Source organism: Hylaeus volcanicus, chromosome 5 (assembly GCF_026283585.1).
Source record: "Hylaeus volcanicus isolate JK05 chromosome 5, UHH_iyHylVolc1.0_haploid, whole genome shotgun sequence".
NCBI classification, from domain to species: domain Eukaryota; kingdom Metazoa; phylum Arthropoda; class Insecta; order Hymenoptera; family Colletidae; genus Hylaeus; species Hylaeus volcanicus.
Window position 1 is genome coordinate 25,527,172 of NC_071980.1, and position 18,588 is coordinate 25,545,759.

The 18,588-nt window shown below is 37.6% G+C and overlaps 1 protein-coding gene across 1 annotated transcript in view; it reads right to left on the reverse strand.

Annotated features, from left to right (window-relative positions):
• Window positions 1-440: 440 nt before the first annotated feature.
• The window catches only part of LOC128876531 (WW domain-binding protein 11-like), a 44,398-nt gene continuing 26,250 nt past the window's right edge, over window positions 441-18,588 (reverse strand). Inside the window, exons 6-9 of the mRNA XM_054122985.1 lie at window positions 10,438-10,481; window positions 3,632-3,692; window positions 3,190-3,236; window positions 441-2,593 (exon numbers count right to left, since the gene is read on the reverse strand). Coding sequence (XP_053978960.1) covers window positions 1,794-2,593; window positions 3,190-3,236; window positions 3,632-3,692; window positions 10,438-10,481 — 952 coding nt within the window. The 3' untranslated portion in view covers window positions 441-1,793. The remainder of the gene's footprint in view (window positions 2,594-3,189; window positions 3,237-3,631; window positions 3,693-10,437; window positions 10,482-18,588) is intronic.

The window sequence follows — 18,588 nt, forward strand, 5'->3', positions numbered from 1 at the left end:
TAGACAATGATAAATTGCGATAAGCAATATGTTTAAAAATAAGAAAAACAATCAAAGATTTATGTTGATTCAATAAACTAGTTGCGATTGATTTAAGTAATTATTGCATCATCGGGACAAATTATTAAGATTAATGGATTTGAATCGAGGCTTGTTCGAGTCTCGTCTCGATTTCGAGATGCGATTCGAGATCGAGATCATATATTCGAAATTGTCGGAAATTTGAGATCGATATGGATGTTTCGCGATTTTTCGAGATCAAGATCGAGATCGTAGAAATCTCGTTTCGTCTCGTCTCGTACGCATCGCTAGTGCCGATGACTCTACTCCACAAATTGCATGAAATTAAAGATGTGAGTACTTAGTTCAATAATACACTTTTCAACGTGCACGTGTGGATTAATTAGGAACATATGAAAATGTACATTAATAAACTAATGTTTTTCTGTTAACGGTGTGTATTTGTCAATGTTCAATCTTACACGCGTGTCGATTACGACTCCCACAGAAAGGCCACGACTGTCTTCGCGTCTCTTGTCCTCAGTTCTTACGTAAAACGTTCTATTATGCATTATTTGATTATTTAAATTCTCACACGTACGATACTTGACGTAACATAAACTTTCAAACAAAACAAGCCCCCGTCGCGTCGTAGCTTAATCCACGAGCAATTACATCAATTACGCTAACGTATTTACGAATGGAAATGTCGATGGGTAAGAGAAAGTGAAATTTCTTACAATGTTGCTCTTACGTGTTGTATATGGTACATTTTATGTTGTCATCTCAATTGAATTCTGTAAATCGACGAGAAATTCGAAGAAGTCGAACCTGGCAACACGGAATGATACGAAAGATGTCATCGCGTCTATAGGATTGCCAATTTCAATAAATTCTCAAAACATTGAGAAGAAAAATAGACAAATACGTCGCGCGGTGCTTAGATGGTGCAAAAGAATTCAGCGTTGAAAATGCTTAATAAAGGAAAATGGAGTTCGAACAAAGGGACTGTTTGTCTCCTGCGCTAAAAGAAAAAAAGGTATATTTGTACATATGTATATTGTATATATACAATTAACATAAACAATCTCGATTACGCTGCTACAAGTTCCGTGCATTTTCATAGATACAAAGAATGTTGCTCATGATTCGAATTTTAATAATAAAAGAAATAAAAGAAAATTCTTTATTTTCAAACACCTGGTTAAGAATAACAACCCAAAAGAAATTGTTTCAAATAGTTAAATCCCATTTTCGTTAAAATTTGCCCGATTACGTTCGCTATTGGTGTACATCTTCAACTATATCGTGCAATCGATCCCATACCTATCGAGACCACCACATCTTTAACACCGACGAATATCTTCCTAACTATTATACCTCTTGCTCTATACGTACAAAAAAAAAAGAAAAAAAAAGAAAGAAAGAAGGAATTCTATTGAAACAAGCGATCCCATAGTTGCTCCCTCGAGTGGCAAGCGCCTAATCATGGTACACGCCTTTAAATACTTATCTATGAAGAGACAAAGTTGAACACAACATTCGTTTACCGACAAGGTGCATTTATTTTTGTCAACGACGAATGTAGTCTTTTAAAATAGTGTCAGCGCACGTTGGAGGACGCGACCGTCTACAGGTATTCTCTCGCGTCCCTCTGGCTTCGAATCAGAATAATTACCGTCGTCGTACTATCCCGCGTGGTCGTCGTTGTCTATACTCTCGATAGACGATGACGAATTCACGGAATATGTCGTACGGTTTAAGTAATATTAAGCCTCCTAAGCGGCACGTCGTCACTTGTTTTGATTAAATCGTCCTTTGCTTGGCCGCCTTTGGGGGCTCGCGATAGCCAGTAAGTTCTCTTCGAAGGTGTCCAACGTGAAGTCCTGCTCTTTTGCCACCTTTGGTAGCGTCTTGTTCGCCTGGTTGCCTCTTCTGAGCAACCTCGTCGACGGTCCGACGGGATTCCTGGCGGGTGACACCATGCCGTTCCGTATTTGTTGTTTCCTCTTCTGCGTCTGGAGCCTCTTCAGAACGGCGGGCCTCACTGCCGCGGGTGGCGGTGGCATTTTCGGCGGTGGTAACCGCGGGGGCGGCGCTGGCGGTAGTCCGGGTAGTCCAGGTCCTCCGGGTGCTCTAATAGGACCCAGAGGCGGCGGGAAACCTGGCAAAGGGAATCCTGGCCTGGGTGGCGGAGGAGGAATGACTGGTCTCATCGGTGGCGGTCCGTACCTGAAAGGTCTGGGCCCGTACATAGGCGGAGGACCTGGTGGCATCGGAGGTGGGATTGGAGGCATGGGACGGAAGCCTGGCGGAGGACCGCCGAAACCAAAAGGCGGGGGAGGATATGCGCCGTCTTTGGCGAAACCCCGTCGCAGAGGCACGAAACCAGGGGGTCCCATCGTGTATGACGCTGGTCTGCCTCCCGGTCGCTTGAACGACGAACGCATCTTTCTGGGTGTTTCTGGCGTCGATTGCGGTGGCGAGTCCAACCTGACTTTGCTTGTATCTATCTTCTTGTCGCGTGGCGTTTTCCTCAGGGCGTTTAAGTATATCTCGCGCTCTATAGGGTACTCACGTGCCTCCGCGAACGCTGCAACAGGAGTACATGCTATGGAGGGTAACAGACACGAATATCGACTCGGGCGAAGACTTCTACAGAAAACAGCTGATATCTCAATGATTTCTGTCTGAAATGAGTTGAAAAAATTACCGGATGAACTTGAAAATATACTTAAGATATTCTCGAAGCGAACAGAAAATTGAGTAAATTTTTCTCTGTAAGAAAAAAATCACGAGAAACGCTTAATATGGTTTCCCTGCTTGCGAAATTCTTGCGTAAACGAGAGCAATGTTTGACGCGATTTTTGATTATGTGAAAGCGATTTTATGCCCCATCACCGGCGCTGCGCCTAACGCTTCCGCGAAGTCTTTTCTCGGTTCGTATATTAAATAAATAGTACACTTCCAAGACCGTGTGCTTATTGTTTATTAACGGGAGAACTGTAAATTTTTATTCTAAAAACAAGACTAATAGTTGACGATAGCGTTCTTGAGATTTAAACAATTATTTGAGTGTATGGGAAAGCTGAAATCTGAAACGACAATTAGGCAAAAGATTTGGCAAACAATCAAAGAATAGGAATTCAACGTTGACATATAACATATACAAAGTTCTATGTTACCTACCTTTTAAACATTCTCCAAGTTCCCAACCTAACTGTTGTACAAGATATCTGTAATAATTATAAATTCATTTAATAATCAACATAGCTTAATAAATATTCTCTTACTGTAATGTACATAAACCGATCATTTAACACGATGCGATAGTTGCAAAAAAATATGTGCACATTTATAAAGAAATTGAGAATTTTTATTTTATAATTACGTTACGGTGATTAGTTACAAGAAATTACAAGAGATTCATCTGATTGACGATATCGCTTGATAAATACTTACATATTCTAATGTATATAAATCAATTATTTAACACGATGCAATAGATGTAAAAAGAATATGTGTACATATATGTGTATTGCTTTACAGCTAAAATCAGTAATAGCCGACTTTCCAATTCGTAATTATTTTAAATCGTGCTAAATTCAATTCACGAGTGAATCATACTTACCTGCAAATAAGATATCCTGAACGATTTATACCATGCGTGCAGTGAACACCAACAATATCTTCTGGAACAGGAAACAGAAACATTCTTCAAATGGCAATTTATTTCATGCTTTCCGTAATTAAAAATAATTGTTTGATAATTAGAAATATCTCGTACAAGGGATAACTATATAATACATTCAATATATTACATCAGTTACATAGGTAGAATTACCAATTCTTAATTACTTCGATGTAAACATTCGTTCATATCCTTTAAATAATGAAATATTTAAAGAATTTTAAAGAATTAATTATACCGATACAAAAATTATCTTCAATTTTCTACAAGCTTCTCTATATTAAATAAATGATCTTAAAACTCCATTTGAATTGAATATTAATATAATTCTAATCATGTGTACTTCACGAGAACGTTACATATACAATGTAGATAGCATTGTAGAAAGCAAAAATTATCTTCAATTTTCTACAAGCTTCTCTATATTAAATAAATGATCTTAGAACTCCATTTGAATTGAATATTAATATAATTCTAATCATGTGTACTTCACGAGAACGTTACATATACAATGTAGATAGCATTTAAATTCGAGCATGTAATTAATTGTTAAGTTTAATGAATTTGAATTACGTCTTGTTCGAATGGTTTAAATAAATCGAATGTTTTCTCTGCATAGTACTAGAGTTAGGCCTCTCTAAATGTCACTGTCTCTGTCTCTCTAAACGTCGTACACTTATTTCATCCATCTTCAAAAAGGCACCTAATGAATCTAATAAATACATGTTTCTCGTTAAAAAAAAAAAAGACAAAATCCGAAAGGAGATCCGCGCATATGTAAAGCACTATAGAAAGCAACGACGATGGGTCACACGTTTCGATGGGAGTCCCTGTATCTCGAAACCACAACGCCAGAGTAAAACGTATGCAAGGATGTTAGCATTTCAAGATACTTTATAAGATTCAGCGAACAAGATAACCTCAAAGAGAACCAAGCCCAAAATATTATAAGAGCAGCGCACGTAAGGCGAGACGCACGATTTCACGGGTCATCAATTCAGCGTTGGTCAGAGGGGTCGGCACCTCTTCAGGCCCAGCAAGGGGCTGATTATAATATTACCGCAAATTACCAGCAAAAGCTGCGACGAATTCACGACGATTCGTGACTCGAGCTGGAGCGGGTCACGGCGGCACTTTCGCCAGGGCCAACCCTAATGAGAGTAGTGGCGTAATTGCCATCGTCCCTACTACCTCTTTCCCCGGTCAATTTCGTTCTTCATATTTTACTTTCCCTGTATATAAGTGCGCGGCACTTTCGAGCCACTTCGTACCCCTTTACCTCGAGTTACACTGAATTAAGTGGCCATCGGAGATCACGCGATATGCTGTTTGACCTTCGCGAGCCTCTTAAGAAGATCGTTCGCGGAAACGTGACACCATTTGTGCGCAGGAGCGAGGACCGTTTTAATCCTCAACAATAATATTCGAGACGTTCGCTAGCCGAGTCGATTAACTATACTTTTTGTATTTCTTTTAATTTATAGTGCCAGTTTGAATAATTTTCATGATAATAACTCTGTGCTGTGTTAGGCGTCGGTCTCGTTATCACAAGTCCCAATCGTCACGATCAAGTCGTTGCAGCGATGCGCTTCAGATGTTTGTTGGAATTTAGTTAAATAATTTTCAATGCTTGATTAAATCGTACCTCTCTACGTTCGATGTAAATTTTCTTAACGATCACCTTCAAGACCATCGAATGGACACGTCTTTTTAGCCTGCGAATACTACACGACTTATTTCAGAAGCCAGTTTGAAGGATCGCAATTGTCGCAATCAAATCGTTGCAACAATTCGATTCAGACGTTTGTAGGAATTTAGTTTAGAAGCGAGTCTAAGAAGATGTTTAAGTAGACCGAAGGATAAATTATTCCTCTGAATTTCTAAAAATCTGTGACTCGTTGATACAGTGTCCAAGTTGGTAAAATTATAAAAGAAAACACTTGAAAAAGTGAAGCTAGTGTCGTTTAAATTTGGATAACGCTATTTTTTTTGTTCTATCTTGCTTGATAAAGGAGCAGGTAACCTTTAGACAAGCACCATGGGACTTGCCAAAATGACCACAATTAATTCTGTCAAAATTATAATGGACTACTCACCTGAAAATATTATTGTCTTTCTAAGGACCCATTAATGAGAGAGTAATTGTTTGGTGTACGTTTTATTCCTACGTTTTCTTTATGGGATAAACGAGAAAAAAGATGACACGTCGGTCGTTGAGCAGTTTCAAGTATATGTTTGGATATATGTTCGCAACTTCGGGTTGGTATCGCATGGTTTGTGATCGATTAGTTGTTTCAACAAACTTCGTGCGCGTAGTAAGACGGTTGTCTCCCATTGGCAATAAACTTTTCTCAAAGAGATGACCCAGAAATGTATGGATAAACGACAGTTTGCGAGGCTTGAGAGGAATTCAAGCGCGGCATACGTATTCGATTAGAAAGAGAACGCACGTATATCTCAAACTGCACAACTAATTCCATATTCCCCGTTTTGCACGTACGGGACGAGCAAGGTAAGCTTATTCCACGTTCTTATCTATCACAGGGTCATCTCGCTTCTGCATACGAAGCAACATACGTCTTGCAGAAGACAGGAATATTCTGAGAACACGTCGGCATCTAATGTGGATCTAGAGCGAGCACCCCCGCCGAGCAGTGAGATACTAAGGCTGGCAAATAAGCCGATCCTCAGAAAGATTGCCAATGACCCACGACCTTCCTGATGCACTGTATCGACTTTCACAGGCGATTAAGTATCGAGCAATGGGTACCTCTCGCTCTTGTAATGCCAGGGCTCCGACATTTGTAATTAATATCTACTAAGCCGTAACCGTATTAATATCTTGTAAGTAATACCATATTCAATTTGTTGTTTTACGAGTTCTGTAATGCATATTCTCTTTAACGTGTCTGTTGTCTTCGCTATCCTAACCTTCTGGGGTCACGTGACTCTTTATAATTCATTTTTCGAGTTACGGAATAATCATTGGACTGTGGATGTTCATGCAAATTCATATTTTTATAGATACATGGAAAACAGAAACTCAAACCGAAGTATATGTTTTCTTATCTAAATATTGTATCGTGTATTATAGTTTTTCTATTTTATACATTTATGCATTTGTGAGCATTTTTGTATAGTTTTGTGTATTTAAACGTTTTGTAAATACAAAACCTACTACGTACTGTCCATACTTTAAGACATTCTGTATAAAAATCTATCGATAAACATTCCAATTTTAAAGTCACTTCTTGTCTCGTGCGTGTGTTAGCGTAATAACCTGAATCCTTGTTTTAATAATAATTTGAAACTTTGAGATCCCGGTAAAATGAATATCTCCGAATCGATTAAGCATTCATAATATATACAGTAAAATTTACTTTCGCTTAAATATTAATCATACAAGAAGTATGTTCGGTACTTCAATAGATACTGTATTTCGAGGATCTAAATTAATCTAAAAGATTCACCTGGCTGACACACACTGCCTAAGCAACAACTTTTACCGCGACCCCAAAAACAGAATTCTGTAATGTGAACTTATACATAAAATTAAAGTACACACTGGCTGACTATCACATTATAAGAATCGACATGGAAAATTTATTGCTAACTTGGAAACTCCTGCAATGATTAAGATTTATAGTCAAGGTAACCAATTCAATGATAAGGAGTCCCACGCGCGATATATCTCCGCTATCAAAGGTAAGCCTGCTCAACAAAGAGAAGGGAAAATGCATTTTCCTCATCCTGTGTCCGCTAAGTACAGATACGCGAGTGTCTCGCGTGTCTCGTTATAAGACCGATGATGTTACAGGACATTTGCGACATTGTTATACCATTGTTGTTCTCGAGGGTGTGGTTCAGTGATCTTTCACAAATAAGTGCCTCCAAGAGCAACGAATTGTCCATCTTTTAGTGCTCCAATTATTCTACGAGAACTTCGTTTCATTGTATATGTGCGCAAGTGAGAGTCGGTGAATTCCAAGGAGATTTTTCTCTAGTATCTGGATTACACAATGGCTACCAAAAAATCGAAATCGGATACACGGAGATGCACACCCCTTGTAAACGTGGAGAATTTAATTTGACGAGGAGACAAAAATGGTTCTAGTGGAGCGCACGAGCTCATACGAAGTTAGTTTTCGTCTATACCCGCGGGACGTGGAGGCGAAAAGAGGAAGAGACAGGCAGGAGGAAGCAGCGAGTATCGCATGCCACTCCCTGGTGAACGTTAAGGTTGGTTTTCGGGCTACTAGAGTAGTCGTGAAGAACGACCCGAAGCGACGTGGTTAATGTGGCAATATGATATATGTATGAGCGAGAGGTACGTCGGCTCAAATAGCCCCTGGCTCCCCTTTCGTGTTCCTGCGTCTCCTAGCAAGAACGTAAACACCGCTGGGAATATATGTAAGAGCCGTTGAAATGGGGGAAGGAGCTTAACGTCCAGTACATAAACACGAAAATATTCTCCGTGGACGCTCGGAGCGCAAAAGGCTTTTCAGTCGACCGATTACTGCCGCCTTAAATCAATCCGACTCGTACGTATCGCGGGCCCGGTCACGGGCGAATACGATCCTGAACGTGCATCAGGCACACACAGGATCAGCCAGTGGAGAGTGTTACAGGAGACGGTGGATGGATGCAAGACGATTAACGACATCTTGCATTCCGCGGCCGATAAATCACCAGCCACTGTAAATGGACTCTGCTTACTTATCTCTCATGAGTACCTGCGAGAAACGCCGCTATCTGAGAAATTATAAGGGGCTATTGGGACGCGTGTGCCCCACTGCTAACCGCGAAATATTGTACGGTGGCTACTGTACACGCGGTATCCACGGTTCACCCGAGAACTTGAGATGATAAGCGTGGGCCGATAGCGAGACGCAATTTACAGGAAGATCTAAGATCGACGGTGTCATTGTTCAGTTCCGGGTTGAAGGACTGGTGGTGTTGTAATGAACACGGGATAAGCCAAGAGAAAGTGTCCTTAATCAGTCATCTGTGTTAGACGAGTATACTCTCGTCATGCGTAAAATTTAGTTGGTTTAGTTTCTCGTTTAATATATGTTTATGTTAACCAAATAAGTAAATATTGGTAATAAAATTGTCAACTTGAGTCATTATCCAAATCTAGCAAGCTGAAATCTTTTCCTTGCACCTTTTGACTCGAAAGTTATTTTTAATAATAACAAGAAGAAGAATGATAATATAATAATAATTTTTGTTAATAATAGCACACATTCTTCAAGGGAAAAATGGTCACTCCCTAAGCAGACAGGAAACAATGATTATTTAATCGAAATGTAATGGGAATCTTAGCGAGTAGACCCAAGCTCTTAGCTTGTAAGCTAAATCATTTGGGTCATGATCCAAATCTACCAAACTGATATCTTCTTCTTCTTCTTCTTCTTCTTCTTCTTCTTTGTATCTCTTAATTTAAAAGTAATTTAATCTATTACAGTACAAACAGAATCCTCGTGTTTCCTTTAACTCGTTAGTTTTTTACTCCAAAGTTAGATTTTTAATCCAAATCTACCAAGCTGATATCTTCTCCCTCCTCCTCTTCTTCTTCTTCTTCTTCTTCTTCTTCTTCTTTGCATCTCTTAATTTGAAAGCAATTTAATCTGTCACAGTACAAACAGAATCCACGTGTCTCTTTTAACTCGTTACTTTTTCCCAATAATAACATACACTCTTTAGTACATAAACGTTACAAAACATACTACATATTATTGGTTACGTTTCGTAGCAAGTATCTTCCAATCTGGCCTCGTTAAGAGAGTGGACAGTGCCAACTAAGTAAAGTCTGAACGAGAAGAGAAAAAGATCGAAAGAGGGCTGAAGGAAGAGAAGCGAATACAAGAATGAAGAAAGAGGAATGCTCGAGGAAGCTTTCTTCTCTACCAGTTGATAAACGGCGGCAGATAATTAACAACGCCCTGGTATATGAATATACGCGCGTGGGCGATCCTTCGCTCCTCGAATTTTGTTCAGATTCGCTGGCTGATCGTTCTGGTCGTCCTCGTTCTCCGTGTTCCCTTTCTCTGAATGGTGTAAACCAAGCTGCGTCTAACTGGTAAAATAAGCAACGACTACCCTGAGGTCATTTTGTGGGTTACCATTAATCTCTTATGAAACAAAATGGATATACAGCTATATGGATCTTCAGTTTTCTTTCTCGAATCACTGCTAGAAACGAGCGCATCTCTGCAAGACATTTTTTATATTTGATATGCAAATTATAGAAATTAGTGAAATTATGTCGTAGAGTTTCCTTTTACGAAATCATAAAATTAATAATCTGTATGGATTTTTCATACTATTTCCAAATTATTCTTTGAAATGACCACACCTGTTCAAGATATTTTTGTACAATTACCGATTAATTTGAAAATTACGTAAACTAGTGAAATTATAACACAGAGTTTTTAATAAAATCATGAAAATAACAACGGCTTTATTTTCTTTTAGTAATTGCACCTTGAGATGAACACACCTGTACAAAATACTATTTTTGAGATTATATAGTAGACGAGGCTGTGGAATATAAGATATTTAAATTAATCTTACGAAAACTTAGTCACGAAAATTGCACTTTCTAATATATACAACTTCACTACACCAGGGTATTTGTCAATTAAATTGAACCGATTTTAAGTAAAGAAAAGAATTAAAGCGACCGAATAATATTGGAATAAGAATCAACAATATCGATAACGTTACACGTAGAATGCACTCACCTTCGCCGCATGCTGATGTGAAGTCATCCATCACTTTAAAGAATCTGAAAGTAAACAAGATAAATATATTTACTTCTGAAAATCTGAAGGGTGCTTATTCTTAATTTTATAAAATTGCACAGTTAAGATTTCTATCTTGTAATAAAATACAAATGATTTCAGATACCATCCGATATTTTAATTTGAAAGGAAAGTGCACAAGAATACAATTAAACGTGACAAAAGATTCTATCCTGGCAGGTGTATGTTTTAGAAAATAAAATCCTGATTCGAATAATTACGTGGAATAATTTTATTTTATACCTATAGATACGACGTTTATTTTCGAATTTACTTGAAATAGCCAATGAAAGATATTCTGTTGGCATGAATGGTTCGAATCTCTGTTTGAAATGCATTTACGATGAACTTTCACAAAAGTTGCCAGCCATCATCGGGCGAGAATAGGGTAGCTCAATTGTGCTACTCTATAGGAGCTTAATAGGACCGTTTTAGCGCCGTTGGACCCTTCTACCTTCGAAGCGGGCTCTCTATAACACCGATTAGTCTAACACGATTATACTAACTCACTCGCTGACTTACCAGACGGTTTCCACCATCGTTCAATATCGATAGATTATAGGAATAGGGATTCCTACCACCTATTATGTGACCCAACGTATAATGACCATTAAGAACCAGAGACTTTTCCCACTGATGTTCATGGATAATCATATACGAGATGGTAAATTATCAAAGGTGTATTCCAGTTATTTATAAATATCCACCGCAGGAAACCTATCTCTTCCTTTCTGATCGATTCCACGATTTTAATGTAGAAAATACTTAACAAAACGTTTGCCAAGTCGAATGAAAATAAGTTTAAGTGGAGAATTCAAGGAAAATATGAAGGGATTTCCAAAGGGAACTTTAGAATTTTATCTTTTTTAATAATAAAATACACGATAATAGGGTATCGAATAGAACTCTTTTAAAAGATATAAGTGCATAAATATTTGTACTGTTTTGCAAGGTGTGTAGGTACACTAAATATGTCGTCGAGGAAGAGTGCTGTAAATGCTAGAAATTACATTGGCTTGTTAACAGAAATATTTTTCTAGACTTCAGAATTTTCTAGTTTAATAGCAACATAGTCAATGTCAGCAAGCTGTATTGAAGTTGAGAGTGTAATATTGCTATAAAATTAAATTCTTTTTGAACGAATAAGGGCACCGATATTTTTACTATTTTTCAAGCTAAATATACTAAATTTTTTGCTAATAACTAGACTCGCAAACGACACCATCTGTCACGTTTAATTGCACAAATGTGCACTTACAATTAAAAACGACAATTCTAAGACTCTAATTGGAAAACTTTTTACTGTACGTATTAAGATTAATTTATGTCATCGCGCTGATACGAATCGGTATAAACGCGTGGGGTATTCAGCTTAAGGATGCAAATGGGTTAATTTAGCTTATAATTTCAGTGCACGAATTCCACGAGCTCTCAGACCGCCCACAGTAGAATACCGAACTGGATTCCATAACTTGTACGCGAACACGAGAAGTAAACAGCAGTAATTAGCAAGCGATATGAGTAATTACCTGGTATTTGAATTTCTACGTGATACTATGTAGCATTAATTGAATCATGTGCGATTTTATTAAAAAATAATCTAATAATTTTATAATCTTCAATAATATCTTTAATATTAAAGTGGTTAATGATTATCAAGTACATAAAGTTGATTAATAAAACATTATATTGCAGAATAATGCTGCACAAGATAAAAGTACAACAAAACAACGTATCACTTCAAATTAAAATTTATATTAGCTGTATACGAGTTCAGAAATAAAGGGAATCAGTATAGTAGGGTACAGGCTGAGTAATAGTCACTGGAATCGTTATATTTTTCAATATTTAGAGAGATGTTAAAAAATACAAGTTCTCTCATTTTCATTTAGGAAAGAAATAATTCCATTATTCACGAATTGTTCCATAATGCTTCGAACTACGAAAACTATAATATTCTATAACACTTCACGAGGAAACGCATCTATCATGCAGGAGTACAGTGGATCCTGAGAATGAAATATCGAAAAATGGCGTTCAGAGATCCGCTTGCCGCGGCGCCAGAGGAACATGAAAAATGACGAGCGTTAAATTAATTTCACCTCGAATTTGAATTACAGATTCGACGCAGACGTCGATGTGTCTGCCAATTGGACTTTTCCCATAAAAAGAACCAGCTATCCAGAACGAGCCACATCAACGTCCTCGTTGTCCCTGTATCTTTTGTCCTCGTCGACAAAAATAAAAAAAATTTTAGCATAAAAAATGGATGGACACAAATATATTTGATCTGGAATAATATTCTTCCTATTAAACCTTTGCACTATCGAATTCCCTTGTATAAAACGACGAAATAATATCATTTCTCGAGATCTACATTTGAATATTTAGAGACTCAGAAAAAAGGATGTTTTAGATTTTTTTAAAACTAACCCTTCCTTCTTCGCGAACATAACACTTTCTGTCTATACTTCATGGCAACAGCTCCTCTTAAATCGAATATCTTAAACGATGTAGAATGATTTATTACGAATCACTGTCAATTCATTTTGGAGTCGTTCGTCTTTAAATTTTTCTATTTGCTTCTGCTCACCCTAATTTACATGCTCGCTATACTATTCATCATTTACTAATTCGTCGTTTGAAATTTGAAACATTTGCATCGAATGTTATCGATGAATCGTTAAAGGAAAATGCGAGTTTAATTGAATAAAATACTAATACAGAAAATGTAGTATGACGAATGAATCGCGACCGAAGGAAAGACATTTGTTATAAACAAAATCACCGGTTCGTCGTTCCCCGAATTCCCTATGCAAATTTACATTTTCCTTGTTGCGCGTTGCGCGTTCCAAAGATGAGAACCCTACAAAAAGTGTGTTTCGTTGTTTACATAAAGAAAGTCTCGCCCAATAAAGACAAGCATGAATAACAAACACGTCGAAACGGAGCTTCTTGGCCTCCGAGGAGCAATATTCGGTCCGCATAAATTCAGAAAGGCTTCAGAGGTGTAGCACGTCACGAAGTTCAACCGAAATAAGGAGATGCTCGTGAAACCACGAAGAGACATTTATGGCAGCATGATAGCCCAGCGCAAGCGGAGTTCATTTGAATAAGACCGCACGGTGTGTGGTCCCCTGATCATTGTACGAAACGCGCTAGAAATCATCGTCAGCGAACACTTATTAACAACATTGCAAAAATTCCATAGGTACCAAAAGTAAAAGAGAACGAAACTGTATGCAAATTCAACGAAGCAAGTTTCAAATAGCTTGGACCGTTGCGCGTCCATGTAATTATTGCGAGGGATGAGGAGAGCGGGAACTAAAGTCACCGTTTCGTTACTTTCTAAATTGTTTATAAATTAATAACACGTCTTGAAAGTTCGTCTTTACTCACTTTTACTTGCAGAAATTAACGAAAGCACTGAAATGCTTCTTACTTAGAGTACTGTCTGTCCGTAGTCAAATCGAACAATGATTGCAGTTCGTGCGATAGCAGGGTAGATTCATGTCATCGTTTTGTTATTTTAGAAACGATTCACAAATTTTCGTACTGCTCCCTTTCTATACTGGTTTCACTGGCGAATTTAAAAAATATAGTTAAAATTGTATAATGAATATCCACGTTGAAATTTCGTAACCCCGACATGTAATTCTGAATGCGAAATTGCTAGATATTCGAATGAAATTAGTGTCAAATTTAAACTGAGCAGCAAAACAAGGCGGCTGGTGGATGGTATGATAGTTGAACGCGAGATTGTACTTGTCAAAATGTGACACTTTAATTTACCTCATCTGTAATACCTACTTTTGTTAAAAAAAAATTCAAAATTAAGTGTTTCGCGTTTATAACAGCCTGGAAAGTAGCGGGAAATGTGTTCATGCGACAACGAAACACAATGCGATGAAGAATATGCCACTGCACGATCAGAATTTGATCCGTACGTAACTTGAATCTAGTTAACCCTTTCTGTTCAATGTAATTTTGAACGTAATTTTTAAAATGTTTGTACCATAGATCAATTTCTGGCGGCACGTCATGGCGGACACCTGCAAGTCAAGGGATTCGGGATCAAGTCACCCCTGAATATTGTCCGCCTAGTTGCCTTTCTCCCGCGACTCCGAAACGCAGAGAAATTCCATCTGTAGTACCAAGAGCTCCACTCAGAGTTTTGTCGAAACGCCCGGATTTAGCAACTGGACTAGCAGTGGCACGTCGTTTAACATGTACGCGAAATTTCACTATATCCTTATAAATAACCATATGCAGTCGATCCCATAAATATTCGTACCCTCTATGTCTATTGAAGAAATTTGACTAAATTAAATAATAGTTTTGATAATACCAAATGAATTCATATATTATATATATTATAAATATGTATATGAATAAGCTTACACATGTATACATTTATATATACATCAACATATTTATACAAACGTACACTTGGAAACATTAAACCTACCATCTAATTTAAACGAATTTCTTCAATAGAGGGTACAAATATTTATGAGACTGACTGTATAAACCATCTTAACTCTAACAATGTGCCTGACAAAATTAAATATTAAAAATGCAATCAATTTTGATTATTCTGCAGAATCAATCAAGTGTTAGAAGCAAAAGTAAATGTATTTATTGCTTGCAGATGATAGTTCGTCAGATTGGGATGATTCGCCATATGACATAGATTCCTTTGGTAAGAGTCACTTTTAGTGGAACATATTTTAATCAAATTCCTACCCTCTTTCTCTCGCTTAAAAAATATAGAAAATAGATCTGGAATAAGCCAAAAACTTGAATCATTCATGTTACCAGTCTTGCAACAACAACCAAACATCTTTTTAAGTAGCCCACTAGCAAAGAAATAAATTTGCTCAGAATTTTAATACAACAAGTTGGAAATCACTCGTTTTTACACTTGCAGAATAAATAAGAATTTTTAAATAAATTTGCTCGTTCAACAGGAGATCTAAGCAGGCAGCTACGAGATGCACAGCTCGTTTCCTCTAGCCGTCGTACTCCACCTGAACGAGACAAAACCTACACGGTACAACGCACAGGACCACCTCCATGCCCACCTGCTATAAGCAGACAATACGCACCTAGGATGACTAGAATGACACCCTGTGGAAAATGTCTAAGAGTATGCTTTCGTTTAGATTAATTTCTACCTGTCCATTCAAAGCGATTCTCCATTTAACCATTCACTTTTGAACAGATGTAACAACCCAAGAAGATGGAACAAAATGGCAAGCAAAAGCTTCAACTGCTGCCTAGCTAAGATTCGAGACTCCGTTTAAAGTACAATTATTGTACTTGCAAATGACACGTGCTAAACCCGCGAAGAGAATTCTATTTTCAAACAGACCGCGAAGCTTCCCCGCTTAAAATTATTCAAAAAGGTATTGTGACGCTCGATCGAATTAAATTTCAATAAAGCGCGAGATCCGTGTATATCACTCGAATTTGTACGACTCGTGTAAAGCGGAAGGTAGATGAAAGGGTGGAGAAACGTGAAAGCGAGAGTGTTTGGCAGTGTTTGGAGATGTTTAATGCATAGACTCTCTGATCGTAGGTTGACGAATGGTTGACCACAGTTTGTGCGTGATTGTGTTCTTAACACGGTCCCAGGAACCTCGAAGAGATCCCAGAAGTACTCTGCAAACATTCTGCTCGACTGTTTTTCAATCAGGGTCACATTTGCTTACGTATACGAATAACCGTTTGTTCCTCGACTTTGTCCATTGCCAACTTTCAGGGTCACAATTTTCTAGGGACACAAAATTCGCTGTCGTATTAGACGTTAATGTATTGTAGATCTCGCGAAAAATTGTTGTACACTGTGTACAATTATACATATAAGTGCCAGAAACGATGGAGGTGAGCACTGTTGGTTCAAGATAATATAATTCTAGGTTTTCATCCAGCAAACTTGCTTCTTTCAATTTTTGTTATGTCTAAAAGGTTAGACCTGGCAATTTAAATTTTATTTTATATGTGTCACTTATTAGAAATATTCTAAAGACCTTAAGCAGAAAGAATATAAAATGAAAATCTATTTTTAAGCACCCTCAAAAGTTAATCCCCCTTAAATTGTTTCTACTTAAGATTAAAATAACTCCTGCAAAAATGAAATTATCCTGCTCGAATTATTTCTACGTACTCTTTGAAAGTTATCGAAGAACTATGCATATAGATTTTGTGATCCAATTATTTTTTTCAAATTCATTTATAGGCCATTTAATTCACCCCCAAAAACCATATGAAAATACGCATTTTCAAAATTTTATATAGAAAATTGCTGATAGGTCATTTTCACATAAATTCCTCCTCTTGAAGACTCAAAATAATAAAATTCTAGATTTCAATCCAACAAGCTTGTGTCCTCCAGTTTTTACTTTTACCTTCAATTGCTGTCTGCATTGCTATCATATTTTTCTAACATAGTTGTTCCATTACAGCTATTCCCCTATTTGAAGGTTGCTTGTTGAGAATACTTCTTCTTGGAGGTAGCTGATGGCAAGTTTACGTAATGAAGCAATCGTCTGGGTGGTCCCACGCGTGAGACGCGTTTCTAGACATCTTGGCGATGCTACCAAGTTGGAAAAAAACAAAGGTGGACCGAGAGAAATTTTGAAGACGACCTGTAATAACGTTGGTCGAGTCCATGGTCCGAATTAACGGCTTCAAGATTGTGACGCAACGTCCTCGTATCATGAATACGAAGGGACGTAAAGCATGTTTTACCACCCACAACCGCTTCCCAGAGCCTTTCTCCTCATGACAACGCTGTCATATTTCGTCTCTCTCACACAGCCAACGTGATATACGTCAAAATATTTGAGGAGAATTAACCCAGACCTAACCACAAATCCAATCACGGATTCTTTCACAAGATACACGTTTCTCGTATGTTCCTCAAAATTGATGGATAATTGCCTACGCAATGCTGCCCATCTAGTTATTACAATCTCTTTGTAAAGGAACACTGGAGTTAAAAGAAAAATAATTTTTTGAAAATGTCTCCACCTGGTTGCCAAAAATCTATTTAAATTTGTTTATTTTAAGAAAGAAGTACTGAAATTAAAAAGAGTGAAGAGTCTTTTATAGATTTTGATTAACTGAATTAGAATCGGATAATAAAATCTCCAAACTTGAATAGCATGTCATTATTATTTCAGATAATAAATATTCTACCGTATTTTTTACTAAAACCTTTTCCATTATCTAAACAGATGTCTGTATTAATTTCGATAATAAAAGTCCCACCATATCTCTCAGCTGAACTTGTTCGAAACGACGTGCCGAAAGTTGAACTTCTTTCGGTGTTTTCGCGTACACCCTCGGTATCAGCCGTGCGTTTTCTTGTATTTGTGGAATATACGAGCATTGTCTCGCCCTACAAGACAGAGAACACGTGGAAACTTATGTTCAACGTCTTGGCGAATAAAGACGTCGTTGGTGAAGCGTCAACACCCACGTTTCTTGTCGTACATTGTAGTGGAGTTGCCTCGAGTCCTCAAGGTACACGATTCGAATGCATTTAGGGAACCCGAGTCCGCGTATTGTCAACAAGACAGTGAATATCGTGCAACTTGATCTCTGTTAGGTGTATCCTGTTACGGTGACTCGCGTGGCTTTAAGTCAACTTGAACACACGCTCCGAACCGAACTATAATTGACCGAAAGCGTCCCACTTAATGAGAATCTTTTAATCCGCGAATATATCTAAACTCATCGAGTATATGTGTACAGTATTGGTACGCTTCATAATTGAGAACTGATCTAAGAGATACGTACAAAAATAAAGGACTTTTGGGAAACATTTTTTTATTTGATCGGTAGGGGATGCTCTAACTTGGAAATGGGAAGAACTACAGGTGACTGGTGTTTACAATGATATGTTCAATTTTGTAATTGAAAACTATGGTACGAGAGACACCTCAAGAAGCGAACGATTTTTACAAAGCAGACAGTTGTTTATTTAATTAGTTGAGGGTGCTTTAATTAGTTGAGGGAAAATTACAGGTGACAAATGTTAACAGTAATGTATTCAATTTTACAATTAAAGACTGTAGGGTAAGA